This window comes from Hypanus sabinus, unplaced genomic scaffold, assembly GCF_030144855.1.
Source record: "Hypanus sabinus isolate sHypSab1 unplaced genomic scaffold, sHypSab1.hap1 scaffold_804, whole genome shotgun sequence".
Taxonomy (NCBI): domain Eukaryota; kingdom Metazoa; phylum Chordata; class Chondrichthyes; order Myliobatiformes; family Dasyatidae; genus Hypanus; species Hypanus sabinus.
The window spans coordinates 17,058-40,880 of NW_026781656.1; the positions used below are offsets into that span (position 1 = coordinate 17,058).

A 23,823-nucleotide genomic window follows, 5' to 3' on the forward strand; every position below is an offset into this window, starting at 1 on the left:
CTCCCGCCTCCGGCCAGTGGTGACTCTGCATGGACCTCCAGAGACTGTTCGCGCTGCATGGGCCTCCGGCCACGGGTGGCGCTGTGTGTATCTCCGGCCACCGGCGACTATGTGCAGACCTACAGCCACCGGTGGCGCTGTACGTACCTCCGGCCACCGGCGACGATGTGAAGACCTCCGGCCACCGGTGGCGCATGCGGTTTCTCACTGCATCTGTTGTTGGCGGTTCTCCGATTCGAGCGGGGGTGAGTTGGATTTGATCCCGAGATTGTGTGAATCTGGGCCGGTTGCATTGCGCTCTGCGGCTGGAGCAGGGGTGCATTGCCAAGTTTTTCCTGCCGGAGCTGTACGAGGGGTGATTGATAAGTTCGTGGCATAAGTTAGAAGGCCTGAAGTTATACAGCTCACGGTACCTGCAGGTGTAGTTCAACTCTTTGAGTGATTATGCAGAAAGTTTAAAATTAATAACTTTTGTGGTATTTCTGTTTCAGATAATTGAAAATAGCTAGGATTTGTAAACACGAGGAAATCTGCAGACGCTGGAAAGGTTTTGTAAAATTGACTTCTTCCACCTTCAGCCACGAACTTATCGATCACCCCTTGTATGTCACACCCAATTTTTGTACCTGCTCTTTTCATGGACTGAACAACTTCCTTGCCCCATTCACGTAACACATATGTAATGAGCAGTTAGACGAATTGGGTGTCTCTCTCTCTCTCTCTCTCACACACACACACACACACACTCACAGACACACACACACACACTCACAGACACACACACACATATACACACACACACACACACACACACACACATATACACACACACACACTCACACACACACACACACACACACACACACATACACACACACACATATGAGAATATGGCTTTTTATAATGTCAAGCACTATATCAAGATGAAAGAAATATACATGAATTCCAGAGCTCCACAGACATATAGTGATAGTTAAGATTATAGCCAATCACTGCATTTCAGTATATTACAATAGAACATATAATATTTAATTTAATAATATGAATGACAAAGTATCGCACGGTTGCATTCACTACTTATCACAAAATATAATTATCAAGCAAGTTAACGTTGTTTGCTTAGGGTTGTTTGTGAGATAAATTTAGTTTTGTATTAGCAAGTAATCCACGGATCACCACAGTCACAGCTCCAGGATTTCACCAAAAACAATCAAATATCCTATCCTAATGTTATTAGTGGCAGTATCCCCACCAGCTGCCAACCCCTCTCCCCAACCCCCACTTCTGTAAGATTCCCTCTATTTAATGTGCGGCCGTTGTTAAATTCCCCGCTTGTTTATTTTGACTGTGTTTTACAGAGGTGCTGGAGTGGTGCTCCGGTGAGCTCCGACAGCATTGCACCCTTGTTTAGATCCAAGTAAACTGGACCCGGGGATCAAGCTGCCCGGGTTTATGAGCTGTTGAGCGAGTATTTCTGGTCTGGGATCAGATGTTTGTTTCTGGAGTTCCTTTGGAAGCAATGACTGCCAGTCTGAGGAGGGAATGAGTTCCCATTCCATCCCTCACAAGGAGAGGCTATGAGTAAATGGGGTGTTCTGTGTTTGAACCAGTAGAAATAGACTCAGGGGGTTCAGTGTTCAAACTGTGTTTTGAAGTTCCTCCTCGCTGTCACCTGCCTGTTAGACAGTGGAAATCAAACAGAAACACAAGTTGCTGGAGATCTGCACTAAAAATGAGAAATTCTGAATCCATTCTGATAAAAGGTTGTGAACCTGAATCGTTAAATTTGTTGCTGTCCCCACAGCAGTTCCTTACCTGTTGAGCGATTCTGGTGATTCCAGTTTGTTTTTATTACATTCACTCTGGAATGGTTTAAATTTCCTGATTTAAACTTGGGAATGTGTTCGGTGCAGTTGTTGCTAACAAGGTTCACAAGAATAATCTCAGGAATGATCGGATTTATGTGTGAGGAGCACTTGATGGTTATGGGGCTGTGCTCGATGGAGTGAAAGGGGTGGGGGTGGTTAAGTAAACCTACCAAAGGCTGAAAAACCTGGGTGCAGTGGACATGGACAATCAGAAGCCATGGAATGACCGCAGAGGTGCGTGCGCTGCTGAGGTCCCGCGACTCCGCCTTCAGAGCAGGTGACATGGCGGCTCTAACAACAGCGAGGGCCAATCTGTCCCGAGCCATCAGAGGGGCAAAGCGTGCACATGCCCAGCTGATCCACAATTACTTCCAGGACAGCGGTGATGCGGGGTGCATGTGGAAGGGCATCCAGGACATCATCAATTACAGGAGAACATCACCTGACTGTGCAGGTGATGCCTTCCTCCCAAATGCACTGAATAACTTATACGCTTGGTTTGAGGCAGAAAATGACATGGCGGCGAGGAAGTTCACCCCTCCTGTGAATGACCGGGTGCTGTGTCTCTCTGTGGCTGATCTGAGAAGAACCCTGTGCAGGGTCAACCCACGGAAGGCTGCTGGACCAGTCAACATTCCTGGTAGAGTGCTCAGAGGATGTGCAGCCCAGCTAGCAGATGTTCTCACTGACATCTTCAACATCTCCCTGAGCAGCGCCACCATTCCAACGTGCTTCAAGGCCGCCACCATCGTCCCTGTGCCGAAGAAGTCTTCAGTGTCCTGCCTAAATGACTACCATCCTGTTGCACTTACATCCATCATCATGAAGTGCTTCGAGAGGCTCGTCATGAGGCATATCAAGACCCTGCTGCCCCTCTCACTGGACCCCCTGCAGTTTGCGTACCGTCCCAACCGCTCAACTTATGACGCCATTTCCACCATCCTCCACCTGGCCCTAACCCACCTGGACAAAAAAAGACACATACGTTCGGATGCTGTTCATAGACTTCAGTTCAGCATTAAACACAATCATCCCTCAGAAACTGATTGGAAAGCTGAGCCTACTGGGCCCGAACACCTCCCTCTGCAACTGGATCCTAGACTTGCTGACTGGGAGACCAGAGTCAGTCCGGATCGGGAGGGCAATCCCCAGGGCTGTGTGCTCAGTCCACTGCTGTTCACTCTGCTGCAACACACAGCTCGAACCATATCATCGTTTGCCGATGACACGACCATGGTGGGTCTCATCAGCAAGAACGACGAGTCAGCATACGGAGAGGAGGTGCAGCGGCTAACGGACTGGTGCAGAGCCAACAACCTGTCTCTGAATGTGAACAAAACAAAAGAGATGGTTGTTGACTTCAGGAGGGCATGGAGTGACCACTCCCCACTGAATATCGACGGCTCCTCGGTAGAGATCGTAAAGAGCACCAAATTTCTTGGTGTTCACCTGACGGAGAATCTCACCTGGTCCCTCAACACCAGCTCTATAGCAAAGAAAGCCCAGCAGTGTTTCTGCTTTTTGCGAAGGCTGAGTAGAGTCCATCTCTCTCCCCCCCCCCCCCCCCCCCCATCCTCATCACATTCTACAGGGGTTGTATTGAGAGCATCCTGAGCAGCTGCGTCACTGCCTGGTTCGGAAATTGCACCATCTGGGATCGCAAGACCCTGCAGCGGATAGTGAGGTCAGCTGAGAAGATCATCAGGGTCTCTCTTCCCGCCATCACGGACATTTACACTACACGCTGCATCCGCAAAGGAAGCAGCATTATGAAGGACACCATGCACCCGTCATACAATCTCTTCTCCCTCCTGCCATCTGGGAAAAGGCTCCGAAGCACTCGGGCTCTTTCGACCAGACTATATAACAGTTTCTTCCCCCAAGCTATCAGACTCCTCAATACCCGAAGCCTGGACTGATACCTTGCCCTACTGTCCTGTTTATTATTTATTGTAATGCCAGTACTGTTTTTGTGCACTTTATGCTGTCCAGTGTCGGTCTGTATTCTAGTGTAGCATTCTCTGTGTTTTTTTTATTACGTAGTTCAGTCTAGTTTTTGTAATTAACACCATGGTCCTGAAAAACTTCGTCTCATTTTTACTATGTACTGTACCAGCAGTTATGGTCGAAATGACATAAAAAGTTGACTTGACTTGACTTGACATGGAGTGGATGTTTCCATTAGACGGAGAGTCTGTGATCTGACAGCACTGTCTTAGAATAAAGATGCTTCCCTTTAAAACTGAGATGAGAAAAATTTCTTCAGCCAAAAGATGGCTGATCTGTGGAATTTGTTGCCACAGAGGTTGGTTTGAGGCTGTCATTTGGGTATATTTATGGCAGAGATTACTATATTCATGATTGCTGAGAAGCTTCAGGGATACAGGAGGAAGGCAGGAATATGGTGTTGGAATAAATCTCAGTCATGGTTGAGTGCTGGAGCAGACTCGATGGATCGAATCCCCTAATTCTGTTCCTGCATCTTATATCTGACCATGACTGAACAATGACTCCTTCCTATCCCGTATCAGGTTCTGTGATGTGTCAGGGACAGTTACCGATCTTTTCACTGAGATCATTATATTTGTCTTCAATGTTTAGGTTTCAGTGAAAAGAAGTGTTTTGTTCTCCTTTGTATGGATAACGTGATTCATTATCTTCCATGTTAAAGTTAGACCTGCAGTGAGAGATTTATTGGAAGAAAAACCACGACTGAAGACGAGGGAACAGCAACAAGTGAACCAGCCCGAGGACTGAGAGCATAAACTGGAGAGGACCCATCTGACTCGGAGATTCCAGTGATTCAGTCAGGAGAAAGTTTGGTGAGTCTCACTTACTCAGACACTGGTCCATTAGACTTTACATACCTGTACAAAGGAAGGTAGGGAATAGTTGAGGTGAGACTGAATTTGCCCAGAACTGTCAGTTATGTCTATCAGACCCAGTTGCAATCACTCCAGGTCTGGTAATGTACTGTCAGTGTCCCAGCTCTTTAAAGTCACTCACATTCCCTCAGTGTTTGCTCATTTGAAGAACTTTCATCTTCTGAAGTAGCTTTTGGTCCGTTCTGAGTGTGGAGAGAGAAAGGGGGTTGTTCATATTTACTATCTTGCAAAAAGAAGTAATTGTTTACAATTACTTGCTGCAAACTCACTACCCATACCCTGTACATTCTCAACCAGATTATTGACATCGATGACAAGTAGCAATGGGTGTCACCCTGGGGAGCTCCAGGAGGCACGGGCCTTGACTCCAATAAACAGCCTCCCGTCATCACCATCTGCTTCCCACCATCGAGCTGTTCCCGGACGAGATCCTCCCTTGCTTACAACATAATCTGCCCTAGGACCCATCCTCCCGGGTCAGACTGTGTCTGATAACCCACATCTCCAACCTCCCTCCACCCCGCCAGTAGACCCACAACCTTTCCCACCATTTACTCCACACCCACACACGTAAACAGATCCACATCACTGACATCCACTCTCACAGGTTGGGGGACCAGAACTATCTGAACCTATACTCCTGGCCCAGACTATGCAGCTGTCTGGCTCAGTCCTGGCCCTTTCCAACTGCAACCGACCTTCGATTTACGTAAACCTGTGATCATCGCCACCCAACCAGAAGAACATGGAACAATGTTGTGGTGACCCTCAAACCCTGCCTCCCATATCACCCTCCACCTTAAATTCCTCCATATACCTGTCTAGTAGTCTCTTAAATTTCACTAGTGTATCTGCCTCCACCACTGACTCAGGCAGTGCATTCCACGCACCAAGCACTCTCTGAGTGAAAAACCTTCCTCTAATATCCCCCTTGAAACTCCCAACCCTTACCTAAAAGCCACGACCTCTTTTATTGAGCAGTGGTGCCCCTCGGAAGAGGCGCTTACTGTCCAGTCTATCTATTCCTCTTAATATCTTATACACCTCTATCATGTCTCCTTCTACCTTCCTCCTCTCCAGAGAGTAAAGCCCTAGCTCCCTTAATCTCTGATCATACTCCATACTCTCTAAACCAGGCAGCATTGTCTGTGCATAGAATCTCGACTTCCAATGGACAGAGCAAGTCTCTCCCTACGAGATTATACCCCCGACTGGTGGTGACTGTAAATGAAACCTCACACTGGTTATCCTGGAATTCCACCTGCAGTGGCTGGGTACTTGAATACGTATGTTCCGTGCCTTCGAACCCAGACAGAGTGATTGTAGCGTCTGATAGATGGAATCCCTTTTCCGATACTATTTCCTGATCGAGTGTGGTTGTGGTTGCACTCATATCAATCATAAACGGAACTGGATTTCCAGCAACTTGCAATATTACATTGGGCTCTTCCTGAGGGTTGGAACTCATGGTTGGAAGCATCTTCTTGTCAGTTTCTAAACGGGTTGTTGTCTCCACCTGCCCCTTGGCCAGTTTTTGCTCCCATTTCTGTTCCTCAGATATAGCCCGCTCGCATCCTTCTTCCCGCTGAGCATATTCACCTTTAATATTAGTTCCCTTCGGGGTTGATTGTGATTCGAAAGTTGGGTCCTAATGATATGTCAAAGCTCGTCGCATTCGATTTTGGTCATTCCCAGGCCAGGCCATATTATTTGTTTTAATCATGTTGGCTAACTTAGTTGGTAAGCATTGGAGCAGTAGGGCATTGAACTGGGGGGACAGATTCCCATCATTAAAGGCTTGGTCTCCTGCGAAGGTGCCGTAGCAGGCCACAAATCACTCCCAATAGTCTGGTCCCGATTCCCCAGGCTCAGGTTTGCATTCAGGTACTTTAGTGATGTTCACAGGTTGCTGGGGAGCACTTTCCAAGGCTTGAATAATCTGGTCTGTCTGTTCATTCTCATTATGGTTTCCCACCTGTAACTCCTGATAGGTTTGGTATCTCAATTCTGTCTTCCATTTCTGCCCTTCATCAGCTGAGAGAATCATGCAGGAGAGACCGAATAAATCTTGCAGGGTCGTGTTGAACATTTTTGTAGTACTGTGGACACACTGAACAAACTGTGCTGGTTTTTCTTTTCTATCTGGGGCCTGATTTATGATCATGATCATTTCTTGAGGCTTCCAGGGTACATACACAGGAATCACCATAAGACAAAGGAGCAGCAGTCGACCATTCAGCCCATTGAGTCTGCTCCGCCATTTCAACATGAGCTGATCCAATCTCCCCTCGACTCCCATTCCCCCACTGTCTCACCATAACCTTTGATGCCCTGACTACTCAGATACCTATCAGTCTCTGCCTTAAATACACCCAACGACTTGACCTGCACTATAAATACAATGCAAATACACCCGATGACCCGGCCTCCACTGCCGCCCGTGGCAACAAATTCCATAGATTCACCACCCTCTGGCTAAAATTTTTTTTTTGCATCTCCGTTCTGAATGGGCGCCCTGCAATCCTCAAGTCATGTCCTCTTGTACTGGACTTGCCCACCATGGGAAACAACTTTGCCACATCCACTCTGTCCATGCCTTTCAGCATTCAAAATATTTCTATTCTTCTAAACTCATTCTTCTAAACTCCAAGGAGTACAGTCCAAGAGCGGTCAAACATTCCTCATATGTTAACCCTCTCATTCCCAGAATCATTCTAGTGAACCTTCTCTGAACCCTCTCCAATGTCAGCACATCCTTTCATAAATAAGGAGCCCAAAACTGCACACAGTATTCCAAGTGACGTCTTACCAGTGCCTTACAGAGCCTCAACATCACATCTCTGCTGCTATACTCTATTCCTCTAGAAATGAATGCCAATATTGCATTCGCCTTCTTCACCACCGACTCAATATGGAGGTTAACCTTAAGGGTATCCTGTACGAGGACTCCCAAGTCCCATTGCATTTCAGAACTTTGAATTCTCTCCCCATTCAAATAGCAGACTGCCCGTTTATTTCTTCTACCGAAGTGCATGACCATACACTTTCCGACATTGTAATTCAATTGCCACTTCTTTGCCCATTCCCCCAATCTATCCAAGTCTCCCTGCAGACTCTCTGTTTCCTCAGCACGACGGGCCCCTCCACCTATCTTTGTATCATCAGCAAACTTTGCCACAAAGCCATCTATTCCATAATCCAAATCGTTGATATACAACATAAAAAGAAGCGGCCCCAACACGGACCCCTGTGGAACACCACAGATAACTGGCAGCCAACCAGCATGGGATGCCTTTATAAAACAACACACACAAAATGCTGGTGGAACACAGCAGGCCAAGCAGCATCTATAAGGAGAAGTACTGTCAACGTTTCAGGCCGAGACCCTTCGTCAGGACTCAAATGGGATTCCTTTATTCCCACTCTCTGTTTCCCGCCAATCAACCAACGCACTATCCACGTATGTAACTTTACTGTAATTCCATGGACTCTTATCTTGTTTAGCAGCCTCATGTGTGGCACCTTGTCAAAGGCCTTCTGAAAATCCAAATACACAACATCCACTGCATCTCCCTTGTCTAGCCTACTTGTGATATCCTCAAAAATTTGCACTAGGTTTGTCAGGCAGGATTTTCCTTTAAGGAAACCATGCTGAGTTCAGCCTATTGCCATATGCCTCCAGGTTCTCCTTAACCTCATCCTTGACAATCGACTCCAACAACTTCCCAACCACCGATGTCAAGATAACAGGTCTATAATTTCCCTTTTGCTTCCTTGCCCCTTTCTTAAGTAGCAGTGTGACATTTGCAGTCTTCCAGTCCTCTGGAACCATGCCAGAGTCTATTGACATTTGAAAGATCATTGCTAATGCCTCCGCTTCAGAACACGAGGGTGCATTCCATCTGGTCCAGGAGATCTATCTACCCTTAGACTATTCAGCTTCCTGAGTACTTCCTCTGTCGGAATTGTGACTGCGCACATTTCTCTTCCCTGACACTCTTGAATGTCTGGTATATTGCTGATGTCTTCCTCAGTGAAGACTGATGCATAATACTCGTTCAGTTCCTCCGCCATCTCCTTATCTCCCATTACAATTTCTCCAGCATCATTTTTATTAGTCCTATATCTACTCACACCTGTCTTTTACTCTTTATATACTTGAGAAAGCTTTTAGTATCCTCTTTGATATTGTTTGCTAGCTTCCTTTCGTAGTTCATCTTTTCCCTCTTAATGACCTTCTTAGTTTCCTTCTGTAAGCTTTTAAAAACTTCACAATCCTCTGTCTTCCCACTAATTTTTGCTTCCTTCTATGCCCTCTGCTTTTACTTTGGCTTTGACTTCTCTTGTCAGCCACAGTTGCATCCTTTTTCCATTTGAAAATTTCTTCTTCTTTGGAATATATCTGTCCTGCACCTTCCTCACTTCTCACATGAACTCCAGCCACTGCTGCTCTGCCGTCCTTCCTGCTAGTGTCCCTTTCCAGTCAACCTTGGCCTGTTCCTCTCTCATGCCACTGTAATTTCCTTTACTCCACTGAAATACCGACACATCGGATTTCAGCTTCTCTTTCTCAAATTTCACAGGAACTCAGTCATGTTGTGATCACTGCCTCCTAAGGGTTCCTTCACTTTCATCTCTCTAATTACCTCTGTTTCATCACACAATACCCAATCCAGTACAGCTGATCCCCTAGTGGGCTCAACAATAAGCTGTTCTAAAAATCAGTCTCAGAGACATTCTACAAATTCTCTCTCTTGAGATCCAGTGCTGACCTGATTTTCCCAATCCACTCGCAAGTTAATATCCCCCAAAATTGGAATTCCTTGGAATGTAGAAGATTGAGGGGAGATTTGACAGAGACGTACCAAAATCATGAGGGTTATAGATGGGGAAAATGCAAGCTGGCTTTTTCCACTGAGATTGGGTGGGACTACAACCAGAGGCCATGGGTTAAGGGTGAAAGGTGAAATGTTAAGGGGAACATGAGGGGAAACTTCTTCCACTGACGGTCATCCGGGTGTGGAATGAGCAGAAAACCCAGCTGGTCCATGCGAGGTCAGTTTCAACTTCTAAGAGGGTTGTATAGGCACCTGGATGGCAGGGGTACAGGAGCAGACAGTTTAAATAGTTCAACACAAACTAGATGGGCCAAAGGGCCTGATTCTGTGTTGTGCTTTTCTATGACTGTGACAAGAATCTGAAATAATATGATTATTCTTTTAATTCCTTTTAACAGCTGTGCGGACCAACCATTCATCTGGGCAGGAAACGTTTACATGGCTTCAAAACTGTGGCACTTCACATTGACAATAGATAAAAGAAAATCCCAGCTGCACGTCAACAAAGGGTATTTGTGTGAGAGTGTTCAGTTACTTTGCGGACAGGCACTCTTGCAGCTCAGTGGAAACAGAGAATAATACCAATGGAGAGAGTCAAACTGAGCCAGGTCACAGATTGGTGACGGCAGAAATGCCCGATTCTTATAGACACAGGAAGATCATCAGAGAGTTTGATGGTCATTCCAGATACCTGCACTGTGCCCAGCTGGAAGATGACTTCTCTCTCCAACTTGGGTTGAACCTCACTGTAAGAGTGTGATGCCAGATCACACCTTGACACCTCAAGTAATCTCGTCTGACATATTGTCCTTCACCCATTGATGTACTATAAATCTTTTTCAGGTTAAAAACAACAAGGAAATTATCTACGGGGAGGTCAAACACAACACGCTGTTTTGTTGTCTATGTCCAGATATTTAAGAAGTGGAACAAGGGATTTACTCGATCATCATTCCTACTCAGACTGTGGGGAGTGATTCACTCGATCATCATTCCTACTCAGACTGTGGGGAGTGATTCACTCGATCATTATTCCTATTCAGACTGTGGGAGAGATTCATCGATCATCTGACCGACTGACATGCTATCAATTTACACGGGGGAATCCATTTATCTGCTCAGTCATCCACTCTAATGGCTCACCAGCGAGTTCACACCGGGGTGTGGCCATTCACCTGCTCAGACTGTGGGAAGGGATTCACGTTGTCAGCTCACCTACTGAGTCATCAGTCAGTTCACACGGGTGAGAGGCCATTTACCTGCTCTGACTGTGGGAAAGGATTCACTTTGTCATCTAATCTTAAGCTACATCAGCGAGTTCACTCTGGGGAGAGGCCGTTCACCTGCTCAGACTGTGGGAAGGGATTGGCGTTGTCTTCCCACCTACTGAGACATCAGTTAGTTCACACTGGTGAGAGGCCGTTCACCTGCTCAGAATGTGGGAAAAGATTCACTTCGTCATCTCAACTTAAGGTACATCAGCGAGTTCACACTGGGGAGAGGCCGTTCACCTGCTCAGACTGTGGAAAAGGATTCACTCAGTCATCCCACCTTCAAGCACATCAGCGAGTTCACACTGGGGAGAGGTCGTTCACCTGCTCAGAGTGTGGGAAGGGATTCGCGTTGTCATCTCACCTACTGAGACATCAGTTAGTACACACTGGTGAGAGGCCATTCACCTGCTCAGAATGTGGGAAAAGATTCACTTTGTCATCTCAACTTAAGGTACATCAGCGAGTTCACACTGGTGAGAGGCCGTTCACCTGCTCGGACTGTGGAAAAGGATTCACTCAGTCATCCCACCTACAAGCACATCAGCGAGTTCACACTGGGGAGAGGCCATTCACCTGCTCAGACTGTGGGAAAGGATTCACTCAGTCATCCCACCTACAAGCACATCAGCGAGTTCACACTGGGGAGAGGCCATTCACCTGCTCAGACTGTGGGAAAGGATTCACTCAGTCATCCCACCTACAAGCACATCAGCGAGTTCACACTGGAGAGAGGCCGTTCACCTGCTCATTGTGTGGGAAGCGATTCGCGTTGTCCTCTCACCTACTGAGACATCAGTTAGTACACACTGGTGAGAGGCAGTTCACCTGCTCAGAATGTGGGAAAAGATTCACTTTGTCATCTCAACTTAAGGTACATCAGCGAGTTCACACTGGGGAGAGGCCATTCACCTGCTCAGACTATGGAAAAGGATTCACTCAGTCATCCCACCTGCGAGCACACTACTCAGTTCACACCGGGGAGACTCTAGACACCTGCTCGGACTTTGGGAAGAGATTCTCTCAGTCAAATCAACCAAATGTGCATCATTGAGTTCACACTGGAGAGACCGTTCACTGGATGTGTGTCCATCACCGTTGCTGAATGCAATTTCGAGACTGACTGTCGGTGCTGAACTCTGCAATCATTGCTGCTGCTCACCACACCCAGTTCTGCACCCTGGTCACTGGGCATGGGAGGAGTTTCTTCTGCTGCACATTCACCTTTAATAGGACTGGAGTTTAATATTCTGCATCTGTGACAAATAAATCAGTTCTATTTTAAACTCTGTCTCTGGTACTTAGTGAAATTATAACACACGTAGTGCACAGTAGAGAGTCAACTCAGGCCGCCTGGACTTTGCTGAGATTCAATTCCACGACAGTCCTTTTAAATCATCCCCTGTTATTCACCTCTCGCTCTCCCTGTGGTGATGGGTTCCAAATAGTCACCACTCTGTGGGTGAAGAGGTTTCCCTTGAATTCTCTGTGGACTGAAGAAGTTGAGCTGACTGCAGTTCTGTCTGACATGTTCTTCACCCCTCAGATCTCTGGATGAGGAAGAATGACATTGGTAGTTAACCTCAATAATCACGACTCATTTCCATTTTATGGGTCATTTTTCCTACTAACAAAGGATAGTTGAAAACACCAGTGTCGTTTAAAGACTGGAATTAGAATCGGAAACCATCAGTTGGATGTTCAAAGAATCATGGTCAGAAGCCAGAGGCAGGTCTGCACAGGGTAGAGTTTGTGGCTCTGGAAGATGGTTGGGGTAAGAACGTATTATGAGAAGGGAATCAGCAGCAGGAAGTGGAAACAAATAACAAAATAGGAACATTTTGAAGCTGATTGACAGAAAATAATTAGGTTGTCTGACTGATGACAGAAACAATACCTGTTGTGAGGTGCTCCATTGGTCGAGGGAGATGTGGGTGTTGGGAATGGTTATCTCTCTTGAGGGAGTTAGTCCCGCTTGTTCATCCTGTAATATAATTTCTGGATGGTTATTATATAACCATATAATAATTACAGCATGGAAACAGGCCATCTCGGCCCTTCTAGTCCGTGCTGAAAGCTTACTCTCACCTAATCCCACCGACCTGCACTCAGCCCATAACCCTCCATTCCTTTCCCGTCCATATACCTATCCATTTTTTAAAAAATATCGAACCTGCTTCTACCACTTCAACTGGTAGCTCCCCCACACAGCTACCACTCTCTGAGTAAAGAAGTTCCCACTTGTGTTACCTCTAAACTTTTGCCCCCTAACTCTCAAATCATGTCCTCTTGTTTGAATCTCCCCGACTCTCAATGGAAAAAGTCTATCCGCATCAACTTCATCTATCTCCATCATATTTTTAAATACCTCTATCAAGTCCCCACTCAAACTTCTACGCTCCAAAGAATAAAGACCTAACTTGTTCAACTTTTCTCTGTAACTTAGGTGCTGCAACCCACGTAACATTCTGGTAAATTTTCTCTGTACTCTATTATATTGACACCTTTCCTATAATTCGGTGAACAGAACTGTACACAGTACTCTGAATTCGGCTTGAACAATGCTAACATTACATCCCAACTGCTATACTCAATGCTCTGATTTATAAAGGCCAGCATACCAAAATCTTTCTTCACAACCCTATCCACATGAGATTCCACCTTCAGGGGACTATTCACCATCATTCTATTATCTATGCCCCACAGATCACTCTGTTCTACTGCATTCTTCAATGTCTTACTGTTTACTATGTATGTCCTATTTTGATTAGACCTACCAAAATGTTGCACCTCACACATCAGCATTAACCTCCATCTGACATCTTTCTGTCCACTCTTCTAACTGGCTTAATTCTCTCTGCAAGCTTTAAAAACCTGCTTCATTATCCACAACGCCACCTATCTTAGTATCATCTGCATACTTTCTAATCCAATTTACCGCCCCATCATCCAGATCATTAATGTATATAACAAACAACATTAGACCCAGTACAGATCCCAGAGGCACACCACTAGTCACCGGCCTCTAACCGGACAAACAATTATCCACCATTACTCTCCCATCTAGCCACTGATAAATCCATTTTACTACTTCAAAATTAATACCTAACGATTGAACCTTCCTAACTAACCTTCCATGTGGAATCATGTCAAAGGCCTTACTGAAGTCCATATAGACAACATCCACTGCTTTATCCTTGTCAACTTTCCTAGTAACCACTTCAAAAAGTTCAATATGTTTTATCAAACATGACCTTCCACACACAAATCCATGTTGACTGTTCCAAAACAGACCCTGTCTAATCAGATAGTTATATATACCATATCTAAGAATATTTTCCATTAATTTACCCACCACTGATGTCAAATTACAGGCCCATCATTGCTAGGTTTACTCTGAGATACCTTTTTAAACAATAGAACAACAATACGCCAATTCTCTGGCACCATCCCCCTTTCAAATGACATTAGGAATATTTTTGTCAGAGTCCCTGCTATTTCTACACTAACTTCCCTCAAGGTTCTAGGAAATATCCTATCAGGACCGGAGACTTGTCCACTTTTATATTCTTTAAAAGCTTTAGTACTTCCTCTTCGTTAATCATCTTAGTTTCCATAACTACCCTACTTGTTTCCCTTACCTTACACAATTCAATATAATTCTCCTAAGTGAATACTGATGAAAATAAAATTTTCAAAACCTCCCCCACTCCTTTTGGCTACACACATAGCTGTCCACTCTGATTCTCTAAGGGACCAATTTGATCCCTCATTATCCTTTTGCTATTAACTTAACTGTAGAAACCCTCTGGATTCATTTTCACCTTACTTGCCAAAGCAGCCTCATATCCTCTTTTAGCTTTTCTAATTTATTTTTACATTTTTACATTCTTTATATTAGATTCTTTTTACATTCTTTATATTCCCCGAGCACCACAATTGCTCCATGCTGCCTATATTTATTATAGATCTCTCTCATTTTCCAAACCAAGTTTCCAATATCCCTTGAAAACCATGGCCCTCTCGAACTTTCAACCTTTCCTTTCAACCTAATAGGAACATAAAGATTCTGTACCCTCAAAAATTCACCTTTAAATGACCTCCATTTCTCTATTATATCCTTCCCATTAACAAATTGTCCCAATCCACTCCTAAATCTTTTTACATCTCCTGAAAGTTAGCCTTTCTCCAATCAAAAATCTCAACCCTGGTTTCAGTCCTATCCTTCTCCATAATTATTTTGGAACAAATGGTATTGTGATCACTGGACACTATGTGGTCCCCAACACATACCTCCGTCACCTGAGCTATCTCATTCCCAGCAGGAGATCCAACACTGCCACTTCTCTAGTTGGTATCTCTATGTATTGCTGCAAACAACTATCCTGCACACATTTTACAAACTCAAAACCATGCAGCCGTTTTACAGAATGGGCTTCCCAGTCTATGTGTGGAAAATTAAAATCTGCCACAATCACAACCTTGTGCTTACTACAAATAACTACTATCTCCTTACAAATTTGCTCATCCAATTCTCGCTCCCCATTAGGTGGTCTATAATACACCCCTTTAAGTGTTACTACACCTTTCCCATTCCTTAATTCCACCCAAATAGTCCCCCTGGACGAGCCCTCTAATCTATCCAGTGAAAACACCGCCCTGATATTTTCTTGGACAAGCAATGCAACGCCTTCCCCTCTTGCCCCTCCGATTCTATCACACCTGAAACAACGAAATCTAGGAATATTTAGTTGCCAATCACACCCCTTCTGCAAACATGTTTCACTAATAGCTACAACATCATATTTCCAGGTATCAATCCATGCTCTAACCTCATCCACCTTTCTTACAATGCTCCTAGCATTAAAATAAATGCACTTAAGAAACTCTCCACCTCTTCCTCTCTGCTTATCCCTAACGGTGCACACAACTTTATTATCTTTTTGTTTTCCTTCTCCCCTACATCTTCGGTATGAACCCTTCTACATCAGGGAGGAAGTTCAAATCATATCTGTGTTAAATGTTTAACCATCACAGTAACTGAAGGCAGCTGCAGGTTCACGAGGGACTGTTACTGTCAAATTCTGCAGTTTTTGCGGCTGCTCATCGCACCCAGGACTGAACCCTGGTCACTGAGCCTTGGAGGAGTCTGTACTGCTGATGTTAGCCTTAAACTAGACTGGTGTTTAATATTGTGGATCTGTGAAAGATAAATCAGTTTTGTATCAAATCCCGTGTTTCAGGTACTTACTGTCTCCACTGCACTCACTATGGACGCTACAAAGTCCAGTCGGCCCATCTGGTTCCTGCCCATGTTTCTGTTCCATATCCGGATATCAAAATCAACCCCTGCCGTTCCCCTCTCACACTCCCTGAGGTGTCAGGTTGCAACTAGTCACCACTCCGTGGAATAGGAGATTTCCGTTGAATTTCACAGAATCATAGAAATCTATTTTCCTAAGCTCCATGTACCTATCTCAGAGTCTCTTAAAAGACCCTATTGTATCCGCCTCTACCACCATTGCTGACAGTGCATTCCACACACACACACCACTGTTTGCTTAAAAAAAAAACCTTAGCTCTGATATCTCCTCTGTACCTACTTCCAAGCAGTTTAAACCTATTCCCCCTCGTGTTAGCCGTTTCAGCCTGGGAAAAAGCCTCTGGCTATCCACTCGACCAATGCCTCTCATCATCTTATACACCTGCATGATTTTCTCCAGTCTGAATAAGACGATGAGCTAACTGTGGTTTTGACGTTCTCACCCCTCTCCTCATCTCTCCTCTCCCTCCCCACTTTCCTCCACATCTCTCCTCTCCCTCCCTCCCTCCCCCTATGTGTTTCACGTCACTGACCCGCCTCACTCAGGCACTCAACGTGACACTCACAGTAAACGAACCTGCGGTCTCGTAACACAATGCACCTCTAAAGTCTGACAGCAGACTCGCGAGTGAATCTTCGATGGTGCACAGTCAAAAACCAGAGAGTTGCCAGATTGAGTCAGGCTTTGGGGCTGCAAAGAGAGATGGGGTCCAGAGTTTACGAGGAGGAGGAATTAGACCAGCTGGATTTGGCTACAAAAGAAAGATTAGAAGCATTTGGAAACTGGTTGATCGAAAAAAAAGGTGGTTAATTTCTGCAAAATACTGGTGGAAATCAACAGACAGCAAATGTGAAGAGGAATAAAAAGACAACGTTTACACCGAGCCCTTTCAGCATGCCTAGCCTGTGTACTCCGCTGCTTAGTTGCTGCTTGAACTGTCGAGTTCCTCCAGCATTTTGTGTGTGTGCGTCTCTGTATTCCAAGCAACTGCAGAATCTCCTGTGTTTTATAACTGCATTTTACTTTGGCATTAGATACGCGTTGATATTGAGTATATTGCTTATGGGAGCCGCTTTCTGCGTTAAAACAGCTGCAAATTTTTCGATACACTCGAAAAAAATAAGGTGTAGACCTTGAACCGGTAACTGCACAAATCTTTAATGGCACCGTGATTACCCATAGGGCCATGAGTTAAAAATTTCGCCGTCGTTGAGGCACCGATGAAATGCGCAGGCGTCAGGCTGAGGACGTCCCCGAGTGTCACGCATGCGCATAGTACACTGAAGGCTTGAAAATGTCGGATGGAGGTAAGAGTGATTCTCCGGGTTTTTCTCTGAAACACCGACTTCAGAACGATTCCTGTGAAATCCGGACATCACAGTCCGCAATCCCGGGACAGTCCTTCTCTCTTCCCTCTCTCTCAGCCTCACGATCCGTACACGGGCCCCGGGGAGCTTCCGGCTGATGCGGGAATGGGAACCGATGGATCTCTCAGACAGAGCTGAGCTCCAGCTATCTAAATGCAAGGATTAGGAACTCGGGAGAAAGGGAACAAAATCTTTTATATCACCAGTTGAGAAATTCGCCTTTGTTCTACCTCCGATCACTGACAAGAGAAAATCTGCAGAGGCTGGAAATCCAAGCAACACACACAAAATGCCGGAGGAACTCAGCATTAGTACTCTTTTCCGTAGATGCTGCCCGGCCTGCTGAGTTCCTCCAGCATTTTGTGTGTGTTGCTTGTTCCACCTCCTTTTGTTCTGGACTTTTCAACCCGTGACGACATGTTTTGTACCATTCTCTCTGGAAGATAATGATATCAAACACCTTTGCCCTGGGCAACAAGTAGCTTTCACCTCACAAATGTGCCAGACTCCAGTGAGACAGACTACTGCCCTTCCCTTCATATTCATTGGGATTTCATTCACTGAGTTCACCACCGTCAGTCATTGGGGGAGACTTCAGGGGAAATATTTATGTACAATACAGAAACTGGTGATACCTGTGTGTATTGTGGTGATGCAAAAGTTGTTGGAGAGTTTACAAGAGGGAAGAATTGGAGTGATATTTGGAAATCTGACTTTTTAAAGCATAATTTAGCAAGCAAACCACTTATGGACAAAGTGCAAAAGCACTGGAGAGAAAATCCTTCATTACCCGTTACAGGCCTGTGACATGGTGTGAGAGGGCAGATGAACTGGATCGAGCCCAGAGGAGATCACAGTTCTTACAGACAGTGATTTGCTGGCTGTTAAAATGAATACCTCTCTATATAAAATTCGCAGTGCACATGTCGTCACTGGGTAAAAGAATGCACAGTACAAGATTTCTGTGCACACTGGTCATTACAAATTAGAGGGGACATTGGTGTGGAGAACTCCAGTGTCCCAGACACCCTCACCTACAAGATGTGCACCCAGCTGCACTTTGAGGAGTTGGAGCTGAAAATGGATGAATTTTGGATCATCCAGCAGTTGGAGGGGGTGATAGATATGACATGAAGAGAGGTGAGTTACACCCAAGGTGCAGGAGACAGGAAACTAGGTGAGAGACATGAAGGGAAATGAAGTTAAATAGCCATCGCAGAGTACTCTTGTTGCCATCCCACACAACAGCCAGGTGGGCCGCTTTAGAAACTGTTGGGGATGGAGGGATTACCTGGCAGAGGAAAGTCAAACGGGTGATAGGGGATTCGTTAGTTAGGGGAACAGAACAGAGGGGATAAAAGGTCAGTTTTGATGGTGTCAAAAGGACCTGACAAGTGTGGTTTGGGATAGGCCGTTTTCTGGCAAAGGAGTACTTGGTAAGCGGGAGGCCTTCAGAAGAGACATTTTTGGGAGTGTAGAGTTCGTATGCTGAAAGGTAACTGGTGCAGGGAGCCTTGGTTTTCAAGAGATATTGAGGCCCCCGATATTTTGTTCCTCTAAATGCCTCAGACTGTTGGGTGCTACCAAGACTCATTAATGACAACAGTATCATAATTCCACCCCCGAGCTCATCGGACTTATTTTTAGTCGTCTTCTGTTGGTTTCTAAAAGCTTCCAATAGTTTTTGCTCTTTTGTTTGCCCTCTCTTTGGCTTTTATGTTGGCTTTGGCTTCTCATTTCAAAGCTTTACAAAGCTTCCACTTCTTTGGGATGTATCGATCACTCAGCTCCTGAATTGCTCCCAGAAACTCCAGCCATTGTTGCTCCGTTGTCACTCCTATCTTTCCCTTCCAAGCAAGTTTAGCCAGCTTCTCTGTCACAGAAACATGGAGAAGTTCAGTATGGAAACAGGCTATTTGCCCAATCCATTCAATGCCAAACAAACATTTAAACTGTCTAATGCAACTAACTGCACCGGGACCATCGCCCACCGAACCCCTACCATCCAGGCTCCCATCCAAACTTCTTTTAAATGGTGAAACTGAACTCATATTCACCACTTGTGCTGGCATCTCACTGCACGCTCTCACGACCATTTCAGTAAAGAGCTTTTCCAAATGTTCCTATTAAATTTTCACTTCCCAGCTTACCCATGACCTATGGTTGTCATCGCACCCATCCTCAGTGGAAAAAGCTGCTTACCTGTACCCTATCTATACTGTCATAATGTTGTCTATTCCCAACAAATCCTCAAAGAAATGTATAATATCTTTGTTTATGTTTAGAGCCTTTTTCAGATGTATAGGATGATGAGGGACACTGATCGTGTGGATAGCTAGAGGCTTTTTCCCCAGGGCTGAAATGGCTAACGTGAGGGGGTATAGTTTTAAGGTGCTTGAAAGTTGATACGGAGGGGATGTCAGGGGTAACTTTATTTACACTGAGAGTTGTGGGTGCATGGAACGGATTGCAGGCTACTTGTGTGAGATTGTTTCAGTTACTGTGGGGCCAGGCACCCATGCAGCTCAGTGGGAACAGGGAATAATACCAATGGAGAGAGTCAGACTGAGCCAGGTCACAGATTGGAGATGGCAGAAATGCCCCATTCTTATAGAGACAGGAAGAGCATCAGGGAATTGATGGTCATTCCAGATATCAGCACTGTGCCCAGTTAAAGGTGATTTCTCTCTCCAACTTGGGTTAAACTTCACTGAAACAGTGTGATGCCAGCTCACACCTTGACAACTCAAGGAATCTCATCTGAAATGTTGTCCTACACCCATTGATGGATTTTGTAAATCTTTTTACAGGTTAAAAATGACAAGGAATTTGCCTACGGGAATCTCGAACACAACACGCTAGTTTTGCTGTCTCTGTCCAGATATTTAAGAAGTGGAGCAAGAGATTCACTCGATCATCCTTCCTGCTCAGATTGTGAGAAGGGATTCACTCGATCATCTGACCAACTGGCACGCCCGTTAGTTTACATGGGGGGAGCCCATTCTCCTGCTCAGACAGTGGGAATGGATTCACTTGGTCATCTCAACTGAAGGTACATCAGCAAGTTCCCACTGGGCAAGGCCATTCACCTGTTCTGTGAGTGAGAAGGGATTCAATCGGTCTTCCCACCTGTGGACACACCAGTCAGTTCACACTGGGCAGAGGCTGGTCATCTGAGGAATCTGTGGAGAAGGATTGACTCGGTCATCTGTCCTAATGGCTCACCAGCGAGTTCACACCGGGGAGAGGCCGTTCACCTGCTCAGACTGTGGGAAAGGATTCACTTCCACATATAAGTTACTGAGACACCAGTCAGTTCACACTGGGGAGAGGCCATTCACCTGCTCAGACTGTGGGAAGGGATTCGCTCAGACATCTCAACTGAAGGAACATCAGCAAGTTCACACTGGGGAGAGGCCATTCACCTGCTTGGACTGTGGGAAGGGATTCGCTCAGTCATCTCAACTGAAGGAACATCAGCAAGTTCACACTGGGGAGAGGCCATTCACCTGCTTGGACTGCGGGATGGGATTCATTTCGTCATATAAGTTACTGAAACACCGGTCAGTTCACACCGGAGAGTGGCCGTTCACCTGCTCAGACTGCGGGAAGGGATTCACCGAGTTACCTCAACTTCAGGTACATCAGCGAGTTCACACTGGAGAGTGGCCAATCACCTGCTCGGACTGCGGGATAGGATTCGCTTCGTCATCCCATCTGAAGATACATCAGCGAGTTCATACCGGAAAGTGGCCAATCACCTGCTCAGACTGTGGGAAGGGATTCCCTTCATTATCCCAACTGAAGATACATCAGCGAGTTCACACTGGTGAGAGGCCGTTCACTTGCTCAGTCTGTGGGAAGGGTTTCACTTCGTCATCCCAACTGAAGGTACATCAGCAAGTTCACACTGGGGAGAGGCCGTTCAATTGCTCAGAGTGTGGGAAGGGATTCACTCGGTCATCCCAACTACTGGCACACCAGCAAGTTCACACTGGGGAGTGGCCTTTCACCTGCTCAGAATGTGGGAAGGGATTCACTAAGTCATCCACCTTACTGGTACATCGGCGAGTTCACACTGGGGAGAAGCCGTTCACTTGCTCAGAATGTGGGAAGGGATTCACTCAGTCATCCATCCTAAAGGCACACCAGCGCCTTCACACTGGGTAGAGACTGATCTGCTTGGACTTTGGGAAGAAATTCTCTCAGCCAAAACAACCAGTGTGCATCATTGAGTTCACACTGGGGAGAGGCCGTTCACCTGCTGTGAATGTAGGAAGCGATTCACTCAGTCATCTAATGTTATGTAGGTTCCAGTTGTGCTGGCAGCTTAACAGAGGGGGTTATAGCCCCCAGTCTGGCCAAACTGAAGAATCTCATTTGGGTGGATACTGAGCAATGTGTCCCCTGTGTAATCTGCCCTTGGGGTTCATACTCTCTGTGGACTGTCTCTTTAAAGTGCAAAGAGAACCGAGACTGACCTTGGACACGCTGTTGGATTTCTGCAGAAGTGCTGGGTTGCTATGGTGACCAGCTAATGTTTATGTTCTGTGTGGTTAAGCAAGGTCAGAATGATCCTTTACCAACACAGAACAAGCAAGCGACTTCTTACAGAGAAGTCTATTATCCCCCCCCCCCCCCCCCCCCATCTTGTGAACTAAATTGAATCTACCACATCATCGTAAGACAATGTCGTTTACCACCTTGGTTTTGGATTTTATATACAGGTGACTCCCGTTTTTCGGACGTTCGCTTTACAACAGCTCACTGTTATGAAAGACCTTCGTTAGTACCTGTTTTTGCTAACCAAAGAGGATTTTCACTTTTATGATAAAGATGATGACTGCTTTATACGTGAGTTTACCCCGAGAAAGACTACCGTGACCGTGAAGCCTTGTGCGGCAGTTGTGTACGCATGCGTGCACGTGCCGATTTTTTTTCTCTCCAAATCAATTTCAGTTCACTATCTTCCCGATTTTCAGTGAAACTACACCGTACATACAATATTTCTACTTTATCATTCCTACTTTTACTATAGGTTAGTGTTATTTTAGGTTTTATGTGCTATTTGGTATGATTTGGTGGGTTTTCTTTGGGTCTGGGAACATCCAAAATCTTTTCCCATTTAGATTAATGGTAATTGCTTCTTCACTTCATGACATTTCGGCTTACAAACGGTTTCATAGGAACACTCTCGCTTTAGATACCGGGGGAAACCTGTATTCACACCTATATATGCATAACATTGCTAACCCTTGGATTATCTGGTTTAAGTTCACTATTATTAGTAGTTACCAATAAAATTTTGTTTGTTAACTGCAAAACTAGACTCCAAGTGTGTTTAATTGTTGCTGGTAGTTTTATAGGTTTGCGTCTGTGTGACACCTGAAGTAACAAATTGTACATAATATGTGATTAAACTATTAAGATTTATAATTCTTACTTTGACCAGAGGGTTAGTAAAGAAAACAAAAAAAAAGAAAAAGGGCCCAGTCTCTCCATTCATGTCTTCTCATCTCTCCCCAGCAAAAGGCCATGAAAATCTCTCTTCCAGACTCACAAGAAAGAACATTTCTCTCATTGGATAGTCCCACACTCCAAAACCCTGTTATCTCTAGTCGTAACCTAAACATTGCTGCTGCAGAGAAACCATTACCTCAGCAGTGAAACATTACAGAGAGGCTGTTACATCAGCAGTGAAACCTTACAGTGTGTTACACTTGTGACACAATACCAGGTTCAAATTGGGGAGATAGTTTCAATGAGCTGCATGCTGGATATTTGTCCTTCACCGTTGCTGAATGCAATTTCGAGAGCGACTATTGGTGCTGAACTCTGCAATTATTGCTGCTGCTCACCACACCCAGTTCTGCACCCTGGTCACTGGGCATGGGAGGTGTTTCTTCTGCTGCACATTCACCTTTAATGGGGCTGGAGTTTAATATTCTGCATCTGTGACAAATAAACCAGTTCTATTATAAACTCTGTCTTTGGTGCTTAGTGAATTTATAACACAACTGGTGTACTCAGGCCTGCTGAACCCGGCCAGTGAATCTGTTCCACATCAGTCCATTTAAATCCTCCCCTGTTGTTTCCCTTGAATTCTCTGCAGACTGAAGAAGTCGAGATGACTGCAGTTCTAATCTCTGGGCTGATGAAGAATGACATTGTTCGTTAACCTCCTTAATCACAACTTATTTCCACATTATGACTCATTTTCCCTGCTTCTAAAGGGTTGTTGAAAACACCACTGTCCTCTAAAGACTTAAA

At 45.3% G+C, this 23,823-nt stretch overlaps 1 protein-coding gene and 1 long non-coding RNA gene across 4 annotated transcripts; one reads left to right on the plus strand and one right to left on the minus strand.

The window, feature by feature from the left end:
* Window positions 1-228: 228 nt before the first annotated feature.
* Window positions 229-22,198, plus strand: LOC132390212 (zinc finger protein 235-like). 3 transcript variants are annotated; one of them, XM_059962817.1, is made up of 3 exons: window positions 229-245; window positions 4,540-4,690; window positions 9,990-12,138. In XM_059962817.1, the coding sequence occupies exon 3, from the start codon at window positions 10,726-10,728 to the stop codon at window positions 11,914-11,916; it is 1,191 nt and encodes a 396-aa protein (XP_059818800.1). In that variant the 5' UTR covers window positions 229-245; window positions 4,540-4,690; window positions 9,990-10,725; the 3' UTR covers window positions 11,917-12,138. The 3 variants fall into 3 exon arrangements, with proteins under 3 accessions (XP_059818800.1, XP_059818801.1, XP_059818802.1); XM_059962818.1 differs by having other exon boundaries at window positions 233-245; window positions 4,544-4,690; XM_059962819.1 differs by lacking the exons at window positions 229-245; window positions 9,990-12,138 and adding exons at window positions 17,369-17,493; window positions 20,364-22,198 and having other exon boundaries at window positions 4,662-4,690.
* On the minus strand, window positions 12,295-16,852 carry LOC132390215 (uncharacterized). Its single transcript, XR_009510823.1, has 3 exons — window positions 16,763-16,852; window positions 12,760-12,846; window positions 12,295-12,412 (listed from the first exon to the last, which is right to left on the minus strand). It is a non-coding gene; the product is annotated as an uncharacterized LOC132390215 (long non-coding RNA).
* Window positions 22,199-23,823: the final 1,625 nt, after the last annotated feature.

Excerpts from the sequence above, each read along its gene's own strand:
- LOC132390212 (XM_059962817.1), top strand. The coding sequence starts at position 10,726 with ATGGCTCACCAGCGAGTTCACACCGGGGTGTGGCCATTCACCTGCTCA.